Here is a 21,221-nt window from a genome sequence, read left to right on the forward strand (position 1 = left end):
GGGAGTGTGTCACCGAGAGGTGAGGCCAGTTAGCATTACGGGAATTGTATAATGCCGTTTAAGTATTTCACAAAAATAGACGGCCTTAACAGACCAAGAGTTAATTGGCTCGAGATAGTTTTTGCTTTACTTGAGATCATTGCGAGAAAACCTGTGTGTAAAGAATGTGGAATGAGCAAAGTTTAGAACGACATTAGTCATTGATAAAGTCTGTCTGGTTCAGCTCTGTCAATTCCATGTGTCGATTTCAACATTTGGGGTTAAGTTGAGTTGTGTGTGTGTGTATGTGTGTGTGAGAGACAGAGAGGGGCCGCTACATCCCATTAAGTAGTTGAAATTCATTATAAATCCAAATTCAACAATCTTCAAATGACTCCTCTTAGTCTTATGTGTGTGTTGTGTCTGTGTGGGTCTGCATGTGTGTGTGTGTGTAGCTGTGTGAGCATGTTCGGGCGATATATCATTCTTAACCCCTGCCAAAATGTGGAAGGAAAAAAAGGATGATGGTCAACTCAGACACAAAACTACATGATGTGATTCCTGTTGATCAGATGGAGTCCAAGAACACGCCTTCACTAAGGTGTGTGTGTGTCTGTGTGTGTGTGTGTGTGTGTGTGTGTGTGTGTGTCTGTGTGTGTGTGTGTGGCTGTGTGTTCAACGGTATTAATGAGATGTGTGGCAGTGCATGTTTGCTATGCAGGGATTTAATTGTGTTGGTTTTGGTTTAGTTTTCAGTGCTAAACCAGAAATATCAAAGCTCTGAAATCATTTAAGGTTGTGTGCTTTCTGGACGTTCAACAAGTGCGTATAGTATATACCTAATATATACCGTTCCCATGAAGATCCACCCAACAAATAAATTAAAGCTCTGCTAATGTTTTCTATATGACTTTTTGAGGAACAGTAAACCTATGGAAAAATCAAAATAAAAAATAAATGTAAAAAAATAAAATAAGAAAAAATAACATAAAAATAAATAAATCAATACACGTAAAAAGTCAAACCCGATGTAAGGTGACAGATAATAAAGAAAGTTTAGTACATCATTCATGCGTGTATCGAAATACTGACTTGTCCTTGAAGAAGCGTCGGAAGCCGAAGGCCACCAGCTTGAACACGGACTCCAGAACGAAGATGAGAGTGAAGATGTAATTACAGATCTTCAACGCTTCGTCAAGCTCCTGAGGATGAGGATGTGTCGTTTAGGTCATCGTGACATATCACCACATCTTTACAAAGCATTACGTCAAAATGCACGGTCGAGTTTCGAGCGCACGTAGTCGCACGGGTGAATTTGCCGCAGTACAATCTGCATTTAAGGTCTATACCTGCTATGAAAAGGTTCTGTGATGCAAACCCCGCCGCCCTTCCTCGGACAAACCACATGACTGTGAAACAACTCGCTGCGCTGTCTGTTTTAACAAGTGACCTTTAGAAGAGAGACGCACAGGGACCGGCGCGGCGGCCAGCAGGGATTTGCCCATAGCCTCACTGGTGGCCATCCATCCACTCAGTTCTTTCCAGCAGTTCCTTTTAGCCGTCGTTCTCTGCGTTCTAGCTAATTCTCTTCTCCTCTACAAGAACGTGTAGAATTTTAGTTTGCCAAAGCGTATTCATTTTCATCGACTAAAGTTCAAACTTAAGCCCAAGAGACCGCGAGAGCCGCTTAGAGCTTTTTCGGGGGGGGGGGCGAATTAGGTTTCACTAACAGCACTATTTACGGCATTGTCACTGCTAGTAAGTTACCTCAAAGGGAAATATAAATATCGCATAAAGTAGACATGAGAGAGTTTTTTTCTGGAAAGGATGCCAACAGCGAAAGACATTGTTGAGCTGCAATAAATAAAATGTGGAAAGAAGTACTGGGTTATATCGAATACTTTCAACTTTCTGCTTCGGGATGAAGTAATTGATTAAACATGAAAATAAATATCAGCCTGACAGATTTTTTTCTTCCATTCAGGTAAAGATAGTCTGCAACCACATCAAAGATAGCATGAATAAATGTGGGTTCATTGTTTAACATGAAAGATATTCTGCTTCAAAATAGATTAAAAAGAAAACTGTGGCAAAGGGACTGCTTTCTTTCTTCCTTCCTCCTTTAAGCTTTTTTGTCAGACAGGTGGTTTTTTGAAGAAAGTAACATGAGGGGCTACGAAATGAGAACAGAAAGAACGAGAGCAAAAAAAAACCTTTCAACTCGATGCCGCGTTCTTTCTTTTGATGCGTTCCGAGTTGAAAATTTCCACGCAAATGAGTATTTCCAAGCGGGGGTTACGGAGATCATTTGGACAAACAAAGCCCCACGTCTGACCTTGGGCTGCTGGTAGTGTTCCATGGACATAGTGATGACGTTGAGCCCGATGACAATGGTGATGAAGAGGTCCAGGTAGTGGCTGGTGCACATCTTGTGGATGATCAGGCGAGTGGGGGAGTAATCGGAGTAGTAGGGTTTACTCTGAGCTTCTGTTGGAAGTGGGAATTGGCGGGGGTGGGGGTGGGGGTTTGGGGGGAACGGGGTAAGAAGGGGAGTTGGGGGGGGGTTGACGTTCATAAAGTGAGATAGGAGGTACAGCAACGGGACACTGAACAGACCACTCGAGTTAAGAATTGGAACCACTGAAGCTGTTATTAACGGAAAAAAAAGGCGGTTATTGAAAAACAACATGAGCGGGGTTACTTCAAACTGTTGACTCACATTACCAACAGGAGATATAGAGAGATTATACAAGAGGAGGGCAAATCAGCTCAATAGACAGACTGAGGGAGACATTCCAGCCAAGCCCTCCTGTAGCTTACAGTCACTGCAAATCAAATCAAATATAATCTGCCCCGATCAACAATTATTTTAATGAACTCTCCCCCTGAGTGTGGAGGGAGATAAGCAGCTCAATATGTGTAAGTGTGAGAGTTCCCTGAGGAGATGTTTTTTTTTTTTTACATTATATTTAGTGCTGGCACATAACCGTTCCTCCCTCTGTCTCTCTGATCGCCATGTGCATTGGCCTCTTCTTGTCTCTCCTCCCGTGAAAAGGACATAAAACATGAGATCTGTTCCCATCCATAACTCTGCTCCCACCGTCCAGAAGGGGGATACATGGATGGTTGCCGGGATGAGGAGGAGACGGGAGGCTAGACCACTCTATCATCAGTGAAGGCGAGGCTCTGGGACATGTGGGGAAGTTAATGGCGTCGACACGCTCAAAGGCGAAAGTCCTTTGGGTGTTGTCGGATCTCGCTCTCCGCTCAATTAGTCCCAGTGTGCTGAGTCTGTGGCTGTACCGTTCCCGCGAGGGAATCTGTCTCATGGTATGTACCCAGTGGTTTCCCCATTGATGCGGCGGAAATTAAAGGGTATGAGACACTCGCAGTGGCTGAGGTGTTGACCCAATAAAAATGCCCGCTCATCTCTACTGTTAAATATACAGTATAGCAGCATCATTGGTGATTCCCTGCCGAGTCGTGTCTTGCGATAAACCCAACCAGGGTCACACTATAGCAAGTGGCGGGTTGAGGAGTTCTGATACATTACTACATGCTAACTTTCAGAACCGGTAGCGTTGTTTTGCCGATGACGGTCGCACGATTTTAAAGTTTTTCAACAGTCAGTTATGTACCCTGACGGCTTGGTTCGTTCACTTTTGCGGTTTTCATTTCATACAAATCTACAGGTTTTTAGGAAACCTGTGTCTCTCGATTTGATGGTTTTCTTATTTATTTATTTTAACTTGGGACGTGAGCTCGAGATTGTCTTGAGTGGATATATAACAGACAAAAGCAGAGTAACGCTTTTGTCCGTGTGACACAATGGCGTGGACACTTTTAAAGAGAAACAGAACCATAATGAGTAAGACATTACTTGACTGCTGTTGCATTTTATATTTATAGCAAATTAACAATTTACAAAAGAAGACTGCATTGCCTTAGCAAGAGCGGGAGTCTGCATTGACAGCTAATTACAATGACGTAAGTCAAACACGGGGGTAATATTTTACTGAAAATCGAATCAGATTGAAAAGGCAGACAATGCGTATTTTAGAAAAACCTGTTTTGAAAAAAGGGTCCTAGTTCTGTTTGCTGTTAAGTTGAATCAAGGTTCCTGCTACAATGCTGCTGAGGTTTGGCAGAGGTCTCTACTTCAAGACCGTTCTTCTTAGTTCGTGTCCGAGGTCGTCTTTGCTGAGAACAACAGTTGCACCTGATGCTAATTACCAATATTGAAAACAGGGGAACCGAACTTGAAGGATCAGAGGGAAGTCCGTGTTGAAGTGGCTGCTCCCATGGAGATGTGCGTGCTCAAAAGTGAAAATAATCTGGCTTCTGGTGGGCTTGTTCTGGCTTTTCAAATAAATCCACTAAATCAGGATGACATACTCAGGCATCTGCTGTGCTTTTCAGCACATCACACCCTACAGTTTTCAGCATGGAGCAACACTCCACAATCGACACGGCTTGATTCTTCCAAATATGGATAAACTCTGGGACATTTCACTTTACGGTCCAGAGATCAGACTGTGATGAAGTAGGTCTGGTGTCGCGGGTACGTTTTTCGATGCTTGTTTCTTAGAATCGGGTCAGTTGCGCTTGTTGGTCACAACGGCTAAGAGCTCCTCTTATCCAAATCGTCCATCGTCTGCGGGTGAGGAAACGTTTTACTTCGTCCTACTTTCTATCTGCAGGTGTACAGTGTATTCATTTGCTTCCCTTCACATCCTCCTTCATTCTCCCTTGTTAATTTACTGGTATTGCTTTGTTTATCAGGACCAATAAACATTGTGATTGACATACCCTAGCCTACATGGGTGTTCAAGGTTGACCATGTTCCTGATAAGCTGCCAATGAAATCTAAAACGAATTTTAGATTGTCCAAACCTTTTTCTGTTGTTGTTTTCAAGCAAGAAAAAGAGGGAAGATGGGGAAAAAAAGCAGATCAGAAACCAATCATAGTGACTTTGTGAGATGATGAACAAAATTAAAGAAATACAAGAGACAGATCTTTGAGTGTTTTTTTGAATTGGAGCGATTTTTAACTACCGTTCGCTTTGTCGCGCGTCGTAGGAATGTTTTAGAATATGTGGAACAGTTTCATTGTGGTCCTGTTTCTCAAATGCTAAACGGAAAATGTATTCATTTTTTTCCAAACAGAATAAAATGATAAATTTCCCTATAAAGCACAGCAGCTACTAAAAATGGACAAAAAAAACACTCCGAGTGAATGTATAAACACTTGTGAATCGAAAATGAAGATGTTTTCATCAACATTCTGATCCACCCTTTGTATACTATCCCATAAAACATGATGGTGAAAACTCAGCTATTGATTCATTTCATCTGAGAACAGGCCAAGGGACTCTTTTCTATGCATCGCCCTTAATCATATGGATGGCGCACGCTTTGACAAAAGACAGTGGGTAAGAGGGAAAGCAATGGAAAAAAAAGAGAGACAGAAACCTTTCGGCTAAAGCTCAACCAGACTCTCCGGGGGAGAAAGGAAAATGTGAAAGTTTAGGAAGCCAAATTACACCGACTACCCTGACTTGACTGCTCATTTCATCTCCACAGGGAAACAAGAGACCTGCACTTAAGGGGTTTTATGGCCCCTGGCTTCGGTTGTTCACGTTTCAGTTGAGGTTTAGTAAGGTAGCAGTGGACCAGCAAGAGGGATTAAACAATAATGAGCAATTCCTTTCCCTCAACCCTCCTCTCCAGGCAGTTTCTCTGCTATCCTTCACCAATGTGGTTGGTGTAGCCTCCCCTCCATATCAGGCCACCGTCATGTGGGGGAAACACAGACACAGAGGGTTAACAACCTCTCGGCACCACATCACTATGCCAGCTTTTCATATCCCTTTGCAAGCATGCATTTTAAAACTGTTCTTGAAACAAACTTTTTGAGAAAACCAGGACAAATATCATTTGGGAATTTAGATCTTGTTGTTCTATCGTTGCAATGCCTGTACATTTTTGGGATCCGCGACCAAAATGGATGCCATTTTCGTTAATGCTCATCACCGAAAAATGAATCCCATTTTGTGTTTGCTTGTGATTAACACAATTTTTTTGTTTGTAATTGTTTAAATTATTATTATTATTAACATAACCGTTGTTATTTAGCTGCACTCTTGTAGACTTTACAAAGATCTGAACCCCCTCACTGATGATCTGCCTGGGGTCCAACAGGCAAGGAAAGAAAAAAAAAGACATAGTCATATTTAAAATTTTCCCTGTCGAAAACCAACCCCAAGAGCCCAAGATTTTGATTCCATATTCATCTTTTTGATTCCATGTCTTACCTCACCTGCTTTTGGGGAGGGGTGTGTGTTGAGGGGATTGAATCAGGCTCAGTCTTGGAGTTGCTTTTGGACGCGGCCACGCTCAAAAACATAATTCATACATTTCTAAGGCGGTCTTTGTTGGGAAATACAGACACACCGACTCTCCTTAGTTGTGGGACCGATGAATTAGAACACCACAGCACAGCACTATGGGGTATTCTGTGACCGTGAGCACAGGCTGGGTTGACTTATGAGTCTGGAACAGGGTGGGCTTAGGAGTTCCTAGAATGTGGTGATCAAGTGAAGGCGTCTAGAGGAGGTAGTGACGGGGAAAAGGGTGTTGTTTAGGTAACTCTGATGAGGAGGAGGCCTGGCCATGAACAACTATGATATGATGAATCTCCCCTAAATATTTCTGGAGGTAGTAAGTTGCATCAAGGATTCATAGTTTCCAGAACATCTTGTATTAAGAAATGTGGAGGACTGAAAGATTTAATGCATTGGATGACATGGAATGACTACAAGAGACTTAAAAATCCTTGATGATTAAAGAAATGGCAATGAAACAAACAAAGAGCAGGGCAAAGGCCTTAAAAACAGCAATGGTGCATTTTCAAAGATAAACGACCCGAATTAGAGATTAGCAAACGTTTTCAACGGAATGTTGACATTTTCATTCATCTGGGGGAAATTGGGATGCGGCAGCTGCTTTTATGCCCCTGTCCTAAAAGGTGACTGACTCACTACTAAACATTGAGACTCAGTGTCTGCTGGGAAATAAAGATGACAATAAAAAATAAAATCAAATGAAAAAAAAAATTAAGAAAATTAATAGATTTAAAAAAATAATAAATTGATAATCAAAAAATAATATATATATACATATATATATATAGAAAGAAACAAAAGAAGCACCCTTAATTTGCTATGTCTGGTTTTCCAATGTTTAAAATCCGGCAAACACTGAGTCTAAAAGAACAATTGTCAGCATAAACAGTTACTGTCAAGCGGCCAAAAGAATAATCAATTGGAATTCCCTGAATGCTCTGCTGCGATGCTCAGATATAAAAGAGAGAGTAAGAGACAATAGTCAAAGGGGAGAAAGAGACAAAGACATTAAGAAAGAACAGAAATGACTCAAACTGGGAAATAACAAAGAGGAGCAGCAGAGCAAATTGAGGAGTCCAGAAGAAAAGAGGCAAATAAATAAGACATGACATCATTCAAAATGACAGGCATGATAACCCACACGCTCATCTGTACTCATTCAAACACACGGACACGAACACACACACACGTACACACGGGACGCATAGACACACACACTCACACACATAGCGCTGGTTAACGTTGTAGACTGACACACCTCTTTCTGAGTCATACTTGAGCATGATGGACCAATTGAAATGGGGGTTTGGATGGTGAAGGCAAGCGATTGGACGGCGTGAGTGGAGGGCGAGTAACAGGGATCAGACTGATGACAAAGTACAGACCGATGGGAAGCTCTTTAACAGTACAATGACACAGCATTTTACCCCTTTCTTCCCGGACGGAGTCTATGTGTAAATCCACAGACACGACATTAAGTCAAACACAGTCCACGATAACTTACCACCACAAAGAGAAAATCACCGATCGCGGTCATAAATCATATTACTATTAAAAGTGTGTTCCCTTTTTGCAGTTGTTAAGCTTTTATTTGATTCAGTGTCCCTCCTTGCTCCGTTTACACTTGAATGCAACACTGATCTTAGATCAGATCGGGCTTTCGTCCATCACAGCATGAACCAGACACTGGATAAACTAGGATCTTATGATATTTCCTGATTTCATCCACCATGTTTATGGTAAAATAGCTCACAGGACTATCAAGACCGACCATCATTAGTATTTCCACCCTCTGATACCTACTAACCACTGAAGAAATGCACGTAGTATGACGGCATCAATATCTGCAGGAAAAAAAATGGATCTGTTTGTAAACTGACGAGGCAGACCGTTGCACAGGACCTCTGGCCATTAACCTGACACTAATTACATCAGAATTCCCAAAAATGTGTAACCGTCAATGAATGCAAACATCAATTTCAAACAGTCAAAGGTAATTCTCTGATACTTAGAGCAGCACAGTTTTGTGGCCACTCATTTTATGATTCTTGAATTTGAGAGTTGAGAAAGTATTGGAAAATGTATGTAGAAAGAAGGCAGATAAAGAAAAGATTGGCAAAGCAAGTTGGGAAGATCATTAAATTTGACCATAAACAACAGGGGTATTAATAATTATTTCGAAAAAATAGAGGGTCAGCGGGTGTTTCTTTGTATATTATCAAAGATGTATATTAACACACTTTTGGATGATTGAGTTCTTTAGATTAAGAAATTGATAAATTTGAGAGATCAAATGATTCTGTCCTGTTTTTACCTACTTTTGTCCATCACTTTGGTCAACTTTAGCTGAATTGAAACAAATATTGATATATGTTTAGTTTTGGTCAAAATGCCGTCACGATTTTGCAGGGACTCCAAACATTTGCTAACAATGACCCAAATACACTTACCTGAAGCCGATCCCCAGATATCAGGGGTTTCATACAGACACCAGCTTGAGACCCCAGTGTTCCAGTGTATTTCCCCCCATGTGTTTTCTTTGTGATTCCAACCGTGTTTTTGGATTTCTGGACTCAGCCCTTTCCTCACCCATTTGGTCACTCCTGCTTGTCTTTTTTGCTTTTTGTGCTCTGACCGCAGATGAAATAAACCAACTCTGATTTAGAACCTCAAGTGATGTCATGCTGCAACGGAGTCCAGAAAAGTCACAACCAGTTACAAACACATATTCATCTTACCACGCTATTCTAGACAGTACATCTATCACTTCAGTTTGGTTCTTTGACTGTCATTCTTTTGCGATCATTAAAGATGAATCATAAGTGATAAATAAAAAACAGTTGAGATGTCGCATTTCGTCTAATATTTATGCTTATGTAATTCTAGTAAGTACTATAAAGGGTCCTGCTAGACTTGGCCCTCAACCACCGCTTGGTGGACAAATATTTAAGTTTTCAAGGTCACGTGAAGAAACTATATACTCTCCAGAGGTTATGGCGGGGGTAATCAATGAGTGGGAGTGTGAAAAATGAGTTTACGGCCTGACGTGGGGTCCAAGAACCACCTGATGCAAAGTAGAGGTTGGTAATTTGCCAACACACAAGGATGATGGCAACCTGCGTGTTTCCTGCAGCATTTTAGCGCGGATTCAAACCAAAATCGAAGTAGGAATGTTCGGTTCCAAAGACGCTTGCTCTACCTCCGGCTCCACGCCGCCCCTGAACTTCAACTTCATAACACCTCTTATACCGAAATGCGATGTATGCCAGTTGATACCAGCTCTAACAGTCATTAAACTCGCCACACTCTACTTGCCTGCAGCGTTGGTGAACCGCAGGCATAAAATGCCCTTTCTGATATAGATGATTAAAGACTGGTCTCAGATCAGTGGCCAGTGACAGACATAATCTGGAAACTCCCCGGGCCAATATCCAGAGCTCTGCACTCCATGGTTTGTGCAGATGTGGCCGGAGCAGGGTTCAGGTTGCTAAATCATCCGACTTACCGCGGATGATAAGCAAGCTTTGACAACAATACACTTGGGTGGTGTTTTGATTACAACCTATCAAAGTGATGCATTTCACAGGGAGATTTAATTTAGAATAAAGATATCAGTGTGCCCAGAACAATTCTAATTCTAACAACAAAACACAAGAGATCATTCATCCAAACTGTTTTGCAGGAACAGTTATTTCAAAGAAAATAGATAGTTAAAGAAATGTATTTCAGTCTACCATAATATGATGGGTGAATATATTAGTTTCTCAACTTTCTTTCAACAAATGTTGCAAGTATTTTGGGAATCCCAATACCAAACAAATACACAGTAAAAGTAATCCCAAGAAATCACATTCATCAAATCAAAGCTATTTTTGTTTTTTGTTTTTTTTTAATTAGCTGTTTTATATTTCCATTTTCATTGTTGTTTTGTTCCCACCCTATATACTTTCATAATAGCGCAACTAGTATATCCAAGAGTAAAAAGTAAATAATGTGATAGCTAAATAAATAAAGAAACAATCACTGATATGTCGTGCGTGTGTTTGGTTTCTAACTAATTCCGACACAAGTTCCTTGAGCACATTGATGGGCTGAACAATCATAAAAATCAATGAAGCTATTTAAAATGATTGGAGGTATGGATTCACCGTTTGCCGCAAATGAACAAGCAAGAGCAGCCGCCTTCCTCAACAACGCAATGCAAAAAAAAAGCACATCCATTCCTGGTAATGTGGTGAGACGAGAGGCCAAATGTTCTGAGTTCAGAGGGAAAATGAATAAAGAAACTATAAATGTCCAATTCAGCAGATCAAAAAAAAACAGAACGGCTGTCAACTGCATCTTTAAGACAGAGTTTAAGGTTTTTGAGTCCCTCACGGACAAAGTCAAGGTAGTGAAGGAAACGTCAGCTCTTTCGTTACTCGAGTAACCAACGTGCAGGACTAGGCAGCGCTGCAGTTTAAGGCAGTCTGCCGCTCTACCCTGCTACTCTTCTTGACATTCTTCTTGATTAAATATTCACAGCGAAACGTCCCACCATGAAACATTCATCAAGAGGGTTGTTGGGGCACTTTTCTTTTTTTTTTCTTCTCTACCGCAAACTACTTACAGCTTTTCAGTCAAAATAAGTAATTACTATATGTTGTTTTGCAACCCATATTAATGAAACATACTGCCCTTGGTGGATATTAATGAGCTGTAATAATCATTATATGACTTTTGATTTTCCGTCTTTGACACAACAGCCACTCATCAGTCTCTTTGTTGTCACCTACTCGATGTGTATCACTCATCAGTCACTCACGGCCCTGGATTTATGAACGGCTTCATGTATTTGATGTTTCCAGAGGGCAAATGGGTTTCATTAGCTAATTTGCAGGATATGAGATCGATCAATCGCGCGGTCGAGTCAGACTGTACTATTACACATTACTGGTCAGTTGGATGGAAACAAGATAATGCGACTCCATGCCCCTCCAGCGCTGGCAGTGACATGACTTCCTTTGGGCGCTAACACCCATAAAAAATTCAGTATATGTTACAATTTTCCCAACACTGCACTGACACCATGTAAAATCAAAGTCGCGCACCCCAAAGGTGCAACTTCAAGGTTTCGTACCGAGCCAAAGACTACCTTTAAATCCTTCTCGCTCAACTTTCTGCCTCAGTATCACACCTCACCCCTGAGATTTTTTCCCAACTCTCTTTCTCCCAGGTTTTCCCAGCTCTCACTCTGACTCTCTCCCTCCCTAAAGATCTAGTGTTATTAATTACAGCTCTATATCTGAAGGAATATAAGACAGAGAGAGGTGCAATGTGAGACTTCCGTTAGATTCATCTCTGTTAGCTCTGACCCAGTTACAGCTAGGGACCGGCACCAGCTGGGTTGTGTGTGTGTGTGTGTGTGTGTGTGTGTGTGTGTGCGTGGGCACGTTTGTGCATGTTTAAGATAGAGAGACAGAGCAAGAGAGAGGGAGAGAGAGAGACAGAATGAAAGGGAGAGAGCAGATGAAAAACAGCTATAGATGTCAAGCCCCTTTGCTGTGGTCCTCAGATATATGATGTTTGAGGATGTGTCAATTTCAACAACATGAGAGAAAATTATCATTATCATGATTTTTTTCTCCACTTCTTTTTGATCACTGGCTGAACATTGACAGAAAATATTTCCACAAATTACAAGATCTTAATTTTTTCATTCAACTGAAGTTGATGAGGGTTTAAGTATTGGCTTTGCTATAGTGACAGTATTGAAGGCATTGCAACAGCACAGCTATTGCAAATAAAGCACAAAATCACAAGCGCTATTTAAGTCTCAAAGTGCTTTTTGCTTCCATTCTGAAGAAAAATTATTCCAGCCTGTAGGTGTCATACTGAATCTGCCCGCATAAATTTAATAGGATCTTGCAAGTAAACAAACAATGCCCCTTGGATGCCTGTTAAAGAGAAATATCATTCTTTACTGGAAACTCTAGGACAAATCAGAGGAGAAACATTTAACAGTCTTTTGTTCTTTTGTTTTTAAATAAATAAAAGTTGAACTATCCAGCGGCCAATGTACAAAATACCGTTTCAAAAACCATAACCATTATTATTCATTAGTTCATTAACCATATCGCTTAACTCTACCCAGCTGTCATTAGGTAGGGTTACCCTGGACCTGTTGCCAGTCGATCACAAACACAGACACAAAACCATTCACTTCCTCGTTCTGGGCATTAAAGGGTCTCCAGTGAACCAAATGCATGACTTTGGATTGTGGGACGAAAAAGAAAAACATCGATAAAGACATGGGGAGAACATGCAAACTACCATGCCACCCATTTTATATATATATTATCATGATAATTAATATCATTCGGTGTTTTGTGGAGTTTAAATATGTATACATCTATCCAGACACATTGTTTTTATTCGGAAAAATTGAGCTCTTGTGCTCGACGTGAGGGGCAGGTGTTTAGATCTGGTGCGTTCCTCTGGGAGCTGACCCAGCCACAGCTACTTGGCGAAAATTGTTGATCTGTCCAGCCTGTTTTGGGGGTCCAGAGCCATCTGCTCAAATGGCAGAGACACAGATCCCTCAGACTGACCTACAAGAGCAACATGCACACACACACACACACACACACACACACACACACACAGACATGCTCAGACTCACAGCGGCGGCGCTTGCTGGCATGCTTGTTTTACCCACCGTCTATATTTTCATCTCGCCTGTCTACCACCTTTGCACTGCGTTAGAAGAAGTCAGCGAATCAAGCAACAACTTTTGGTAACCTTTTTCTCTTTTTTTTTCACTTTCTTTTTTTTGTGAAAATTGTCGTTAATTGCGAAGTACTGTTGAATTACATACAAGATTCTCAACAATTGTAAAATCATATTTTCCTTCCTGGGTCACCAAATCCGATCAACTTCCTCCATCTATCCCTATTCTCTGCATTCACTTCTCTCACACCAACGAACTTCATGACCTCTTTTTCTCCATCCTTTGGTCTTCCTCAAGGCGTCCTGCCTTAGTTCCAACCTCAACGTCCTTCAACCAATATGTTCACTCTCCCCTTCTGTACATGTCTAAACCATAACATTCAGGCCTCTCAGACCTGATCTCCAGAACATCTAACCGGCCCTCTGATGGACTTATTCATGATCCCATTGATCCTCCTCCCTCCCAAAGAGTTATTATTTATTAAGCATGATATTTTTCTCCACCTGTTCAAACCTGCATGTTTCTTCATCTCCTCTCCACACTCTCGATTGCTCTGACTGGTAGCCCTAAGTACTTTAAATCCCCTTCCTTTCTTACCTCTACCCCATGTAACCTCGACGTTCCACTTGGGTGCCTCGCGTTCAGTACATAGTTTATTCTGTCCTGCTGTGGCAAACCTTTATTATTCCCCTTCCCTTCCAGCTCTCAACACAGATGTCATCTGCAAACATCTCAGTCCATGGAGATTTCCTCTGTAACTTCATCTGTCAGCCTGTCCATCACCACTGCAAACAAGAGGGGCTCAGAGCTGATCCGTGATATAGTCCCACTTCAACCTTGAACTCGTCCGCCACACCAACGGCACACACGACATGCACAACTCTAACGTACTTCCCAGACACTCCAGACTTCCTCATATAGTACATTAATTCATCTCTTGGCGCCCTGTCATAAGCTTTTTCCTAGATTCACAAAAGTGCAAATGCAGGCTCCTCTGACCTTCTGTCAAAATTGTAAAAGCATTTACTGCATCTTTAGTACTCTTTCTTGCGGTTACAAAAGAGAAATTATTCTAGCCAAAAAAAAGGGAAATCAGTTTACATTATGTTTAAAATTCAGAAAAAAAGCATTGAAGGAAGTATAATAATTTGACAGATTCATGCAACTGAATTGAATACTTAATAATGAATATGTGATTTTACTTTAAGGTTTTATGTACTACTTCCCTCCCAGAGCCAGCTTGAGTTTTCTAACTCTATCCTGAGTTGTACATCTTTACTAGTCAAAGTATCAATTGTGACTGTTGAATTTATTTAACACTGCTTTACACCTTTGCTTCTTTTGTAGTGGCCAGCAGCGGACAACTTATGCAATTTTAAGTAGAGATCTGCGGCAAAATGACCCCGCATCTTATTGGATTTGTACTTCAATAAAGATGGGTTTCTCCAATCATCTCCTCTATTTGTTCTCTTCATCCTTCTGACCTCTTCAATCGGTAAAGCCAGTGAGGCGCAAACTGTAGACTCCAAACACTGATGCACAAACACACCTGCCCCCGCCACACAAACTGACCACCCAAACAAAAATGACAAACTGTGTGGAAGCTATATCTGATGTGATTATTTTTGGTATTTCCCAGCAGCGATGTAATTACCTTTGGGAGAAAATATAGCTTGTCTCCCCGGGTAAAATGCTGCACGGGATAGAAAGAAAAGGTGTGGCGGGTCCTGCCTTCCCTTGACGCTCATCCAGAGGGACTTGGGGATGAGAAAGACTCCTGCATATTTTACAACCTCTTCTGCCACCATCTGCTCCATGACACACTCACGCACGTGCACACACATCCATACCAATACCCTCCGGCATGTCTGTTTCCCAGGAATATGCCTCTATCAACCAAACGTAGCATGACGCACAAACTTGAGGCAGACAGAAACCGTAGCTGTTTAATGTGCCCCTCAGTAGCTGCCGCCAATCATTTTTTTTGAAATTGCCATGGAAACAAGTTGGAATACTTGTCGTCCAGAAAACCAGTCAGCAGTGAGACAGGACCTGTGAACCTTTATGCACAAAAAGAACCAACTCCTGTTAAGAGCCCACTGCAGTGTCTCTTAAAATATATAAATATGTAAGAATAATAAAAATAAAAAATGCTGTAATATTTGTGCTTTCCAGTAAATTGGTCATGAGATTTGGACACATTTATACACTTTGGCAAGATCATCCTTTCTATTTTAGATCATGATTTAATAATTGAATCCCCCTGATGCGAGCTTTATCATTTGTCAACAATGAAACAATTGTAAGTCTTCATAAGTCAAACCAAGCGTTTACACCATGACATGAGAAACTTGCAGCTAAAAAAGTGAATAAATAAAAAAAATCATTAAAAAAAAATTGAGGTAAAAATGAACTGGAATTTACCACGATTTATTTACTTCAACTGTATTTACATATTGTGGCTAATAAAGTTTTTAACTTTGCATAGACTTAATGGAAAAGTTAGGAAATCTATTCATATGACTCGAAAGCAATTAATTAAAGATTGTGGATTAAAAAAGTAAAAATTTAAAAAACTATTCTGGACTGATGTCCTTGCACCTCCTGATTGTATTTTCTGGTCTCCCAGGCTGCGCTGTGTTTTAAAATGTACTCATCACACTCAATCAAACAATTCAGTTTTACTAAAAGTGGTTGATAGACAAAATTAAGCGAACTTCTAAGCATCCACCATGGTTCATTGGCTAAAATCTGGGCTAATGCTTGGAGCTGCTCTACTTGCTAGAGTGGTGCCTGAAGTGGTGTGAGTTGTCTGGTGCAAATACTTGAATCTTAAAAATGATCGGGGTGAATAAAGTGACATTTCGTTGAGGCATTCCTGACAAGCATCCCTTATAGTCATTGCTTCAGTCACATCATCATGTCATTATTCTGAGTTAATGTTAACTGACAGTTTCATGACTTTTAAAATGCTACCAGTTTGGCAGAAGCAAACACGCCAATCCAGGATGATGAATATGATACATGTTATGCCAGCGAAATAATTCACCTCATGATAATTTTAGCATTTGCTGTCCGCCAGTAGTAACTAGAACTCCATCATTTTCCCCTTGCAATCTAATTAGACCATTATTGCGTTGTCTGGTGGCGGTGGTGGTGCAGCGGTGCAGTGTTTTGGACAGTGGATGGATCGCGGACGGTGTGAAAGAGCAGTGAGAGACAAAGCCACGACAGAAAAAACAGGTAACAGCATGTCCAGCGGACTGAGGGCTGATGGGAGAGAGGCAGGGGGGCGGGGACGCAGGATGGGGCCCTACCTCCCGTGATCATTGAACTGAGAACCCTAGCCATCATGGCGGGTGGTCGTGGCCAGTGGCGGTGAGGGGTGGGGATTTAAGGGACAAATAAAACATGCTGGAAACTCTGTACCTTTTAAAGTGCCTTCAGAAAGGGCCCAACTCACCCCCGGAACCATTAAATCTAGAGGAATGAAACTGCGTTAGTCAGGAAGAAGCAGAAGAAGGAAGGAAGGAAGGAAGGAAGAAAGACAGGAAGGAAGAAAGGAAGGATGGATGTAAGTTAGAATCAGAAGAGAGTCAAAGAGAAAGAAAGAGGGAAAGAGGGATGGAGTAAGGCCAGAAGGAAGCAGTGAAAGTTTAAGCTGGTTTATGTTCCTGTGTCTTGTCTTTCCAGTAATTCTGAGTCCAGTTCTTTGGATTGACACGATACGATGTTATTCCACGAAGCTTCAACAAACCACTTCCAAAATCATACCAGTACATCCTATTTTCCCTTAGGAAACTCGGTATTTATCCACTTTTAACCCCAGACATCTCGATACTGTTTTATAAAATTATTTCCTGGCAATAAGACAAAAGACACCGGGAAAATCAAACAAACAAAAAGAGATACACAGCCAAGAACTAACTGGGGAGAAGCAAAACAGGAATGCTAACATGTAACTATGACAGGTTTTGTGTACTTTCAAAAAAATCTCTTGAATATAAAGTGTTCATATGTTTGGTAGATAGAATGAAAGTGTCTTGGAGAGTTTCTCCCCCGGTCAGGATTTCTCAACAGATGCCTCCTGAAAAAAGCAGGATCAATCTCAATCTGTATTTCTCAAGAGTTAGACGGAAACATTCTCACCGTCATGTAAAAGAGTCGTATCGAAGGAAATCAAAAGAGGTATTTTTCCAGCATCGGGAAACCTTTGGGGTCCACTGCTCCTTGTAGAAATGCAGCAAACAAGTGCCTTTGGGATTGCTAAAATACTGTAAGTATCGGCACTGAATCACTCGAGAGGTCTAAAGCTAGGAGAAAAACTGTACTTTGGGCATAGGAGGCAGTGGAAAGAATAAAAAAAAAAACAACCAAGCAGTTTGTCACCAACTCCTATACAGCCGGAGGGGAGGGGAAACAAGCTGTGAATTCACTTTATCTCCTAAATATCTCACCCAGTGATCTAAGATCTTAGTTGAGGGCCAGTAAGGGGAAACTCCACCTCCTTTTCTTCCACTTTTAGTGTATTCCTGCCCCCGCGGCTGTACTAAACCACATGCAGAAGAGGGTAAGGGAGGGGGGGGTCATCAAGTTTTCGATCAGGGCGGTTAGTGATCAACCACTTCCCCCCCCTCCCTCTAGCTCTGTATACCCACCACCATGCAAGCCCCGTTTTTCGGCACTCACTGGACATGCTCCGAGGGCCCATCCCAAGCACGGCGTCTACGGTAGACCAGGCGGGGGGGTTGGGGGTTGGGGGTGGGGGTCGAACTAATATTAGCAGTCAGCTGTCCTCACTCTGCAAACCAACCAGTTAAAGAAGCTTTTCTTCAGATCCAAATCGATCAATGAAACAGCGGAATTGAAGAAAAACCTTCAGAAACTGCGTTCAAGTTAGCAGAGTTTGAACAGGTGACTTAAGAGGTTTGGTTTGAGGAAGTGGGGTGGTGGGGTACTACCGCAGGTTAGCAAGTATTTTCGAAACTAGATCACTAATTGCGTTTTTCTAAAGTCGGCCAAACCAAATCAAATTGCAAAAATCAAAAAAAAAAAAGAAGGCTCAGGCTCAAATCAAGCAGGACTCAGAAAGATGTGGAAAGACTACCGACCAGCCAGCTCCTTCTCCTTACTCCGTCTCTTTTTCTCCATGCGTTTCAGTCTCTTCTCCTCCCTGCGCTTGGCCTCCTCCGCTTCTTGGTGGCGCCGGCATTTGTGGAAATTCTCCACCACCACACCCACGAACATGTTGAGCACGAAGAAGGCCACGATCAGGAGGAAGGAGATGAAGTAGAGCAGCATCCATGGATTGTAGTTCATTACCGGCTGAAACACAAGCGGAGGTATTTTTCTTACCGATACCTTTTCATGAACCGAGACCTTTTGCTAAGCCGAAGGCAAGCGGTGGAATATGTACCTGCTGGTCAACTCCCACAGCATCCAGTCCATCATACATAATATCCACCCAGCCATCTTTTGACGCCAGAACAAACAGAGACATCAAGGCCTAAAAGACAAAGGAAGCGGAAGTGAATTGTAAACATTCTGTTCAGTGTTTTTCTTTGTTTTACCCATTTAATAGTTTTACCTGTCCCAAGTTGTCAAAGTTGTACTTGTGTCGAACCCATTTGTAGTTGGCTTGCATACAATCTGATCTGTTGGTGACGTTCCTTAAATCCTCTCCTTGACACACGAAAAACTTGCCCTTGAAGAGCTGAAAGAAAGGTTTGTGTTTAATACTGCGGAAAGACTGAGTCCATGCTGAATTGTAAGCATTGTTTGGTTCCACCGTATGAGTGGCTGAGGTCAAAACTGGACATTGCAATGAGTAAAATGTTTACTTTCTTTACTAAAGCATGCATTGTTCATCAACTCCCACTATTTAAATAGCAATGTATCTTACATACCAACAATCTATCAACATAAAATATACTATAGAAAATGTTTCTATTATATCTTCTTTTTATTTCTTTATTCCAACCTCTCAATTTCCCTAGATGCAAAACAAGAAATGGCTTTTGTTTGTTCCATTATAATAAAAGTGATAAACTCAGAGGGATTGACGAAAAAATGCAAGGTGACATTGTCAAACCCGGGAAGGAGAGTAAATTACTTTGGTTTCTCTGAGTTGAATTCTGATCTCTATGTGTACTTTTTGTGTGTGGTACAATCAGTATAGCCGACACAACAGGCTTGACCAATAAAGTGCAAAGCAATAACCAATTACAGATGAAAATCATGACAGATCAATCAGTTTTTTAAAGTTCTAGCACTGACACTTGGAAAAAAGTAGTGCAATATGAACTCTAGTGACACAAATTTATTTTGCAATTAATCTGTGTTTCTGTTCATAGCAGCTATCATACTGTTTCACAGTAGCTACGAGTCATATCCCTTTATGCAACGACAGTCGAAATTGGAACAGGAAGTTCGAGAAGCCATTGGAAATTGCAAACGATAGGGGGCAGAGCATCATATTAATCTAACAAAGTTTAACAAATTTTATACAACTGGGAATATTACTTGCCACACATCACATTTTCTTCCTGCTTCAAGTAAATGCAGAGCGCTAGACTTAACATTAGATGTAAATACACAAGAGAACCACATGCATGTACGTCATTGCCAAAAAAAAAAACACTCGCCCCCGATCTTGGTTATGACAGGCTTGACGCGGGGCAATAGCTGGAATTACATACCTACCAATTACAGCTGAGGAGATGAAGGTCACGCAGTGATTACCCACACATAACTTTTTTCTGAGTCATTAGGAATGGTGGCCTGACTTGTACAGTAGCCTTTTACTAAATGTTAGCTTCCAAACAGAGGCACGTGGTGTGATTGCAGTCATTATCCCTTCATGACACCCCGATACCCAAATGGCTCATGCATATAAGCATGGTGATGTTAGATGGATGGTGGCCTGAGTTATGCCAAGGGCACTACACTCGTTAGTGCTGATAAGTCCTTGGGCTGTTAGCCATGAAAGCCCTCATTATGACCAGATAATCATACATTAGCTCAGCTCATGAGTACAGCGATAATGCAAAAACTGGGTACTGATGAGATAGTTTGGTATTTACAACATAGATGACGAACAATCGAAGCAACTCTTATTACAAGTTAAACTGCGGCTTTAAGTTACAACTTGATATTTCGTTGTTTCATTTGTTATAGTCCTCTTACCTGTACTCCCAGGATACCAAAGATAATGAAGAATGCGCAGCAGATGACCACAATGTTGCCAATGGGCTTCAGTGAAGACATCAGGGTCTCCACAACCAGCTTCAGTCCCGGCGCTCGGCTGATCACACTGAAACACAGCGCCGTAGGGATACTGGTAACCTCCACGGACTTGTAGGATTTGTATGAAATTTGAATTTGGACAACAAAAGAACAGCTCATACCAGCTGGAGAAGGGATGCCTCAAGCTTTTCCAGCCCTCAAACCCTTTATCTCCTAAGTCCCACCTCACCAGCATATATGTATGCATGTGTACGTGTTAGACTTTTATATACTGTATAAATATATATATACCGTAATTTCTGGACTATTGAGCGCACCTCAATACAAGCTGCACCGGCTAGCAGATCGCTATCTTGGGCTTCCTCCGGCGCACTAAAACCGAAAAAGTCATCATTTCATCGGTCCAATGTAACGAGGATAAATGTTTTAGCTGCGTGAAGCTCATTACCCCCCCCCCCAAAAAAAAAAAATCCATATATTAGCCGCACCTTTGTTTGAGTGAAAAAAGTCGCGGCTTATTGTCCGGAAATTACGATGTATATATATGTACATATAAGTCTAATTTACCAGTTCCATGGGGAAAAACATTGCTTCCCCTCACCTCTATTACCATTCTTTTTAACAGCCAAAGAAATGGCACATTTGATTTAGCCAATGGCTAATGAGCATGTGTAATTATTGCAGGCATGGCGTCCGGCCCTGCAGCTGCACTCCAAATTATGTACAGCCTGCCAGCTCAGTTCATACACATCATCTGCACACACAAATCGCCTGCACTAAACTGCACGCACCTAGTCACACAATCGATTGATTAGATGATACAAGACAAGGCCAGAAGGGGAAAACAATGACACTGATACACAGTCAAAGAGGCTGTCAGGTTG

At 41.5% G+C, this 21,221-nt stretch overlaps 1 protein-coding gene across 11 annotated transcripts in view; it reads right to left on the reverse strand.

Moving 5' to 3' along the window:
* The window catches only part of cacna1g (calcium channel, voltage-dependent, T type, alpha 1G subunit), a 148,587-nt gene that overhangs the window by 18,468 nt on the left and 108,898 nt on the right, over positions 1-21,221 (reverse strand). For 9 of the 11 annotated variants that reach the window (XM_086141003.1, XM_086141009.1, XM_086141008.1 and 6 more), the window contains 6 exons: positions 20,278-20,404; positions 18,680-18,805; positions 18,509-18,598; positions 18,225-18,417; positions 2,315-2,466; positions 1,072-1,181 (listed from right to left, as the gene is read on the reverse strand). In XM_086141003.1, the coding sequence (XP_085997129.1) occupies positions 1,072-1,181; positions 2,315-2,466; positions 18,225-18,417; positions 18,509-18,598; positions 18,680-18,805; positions 20,278-20,404 (798 nt within the window). Of the gene's footprint in view, positions 1-1,071; positions 1,182-2,314; positions 2,467-16,521; positions 16,573-18,224; positions 18,418-18,508; positions 18,599-18,679; positions 18,806-20,277; positions 20,405-21,221 lie in introns of all 11 variants that reach the window. The other 2 variants (XM_086141011.1, XM_086141002.1) reach the window with 2 other exon arrangements.

Source organism: Fistularia commersonii, chromosome 33 (genome assembly GCF_037954325.1).
Source record: "Fistularia commersonii isolate RoL2024-O1a breed Wild chromosome 33, RoL_Fcom_v1.0, whole genome shotgun sequence".
NCBI classification, from domain to species: Eukaryota; Metazoa; Chordata; class Actinopteri; order Syngnathiformes; family Fistulariidae; genus Fistularia; species Fistularia commersonii.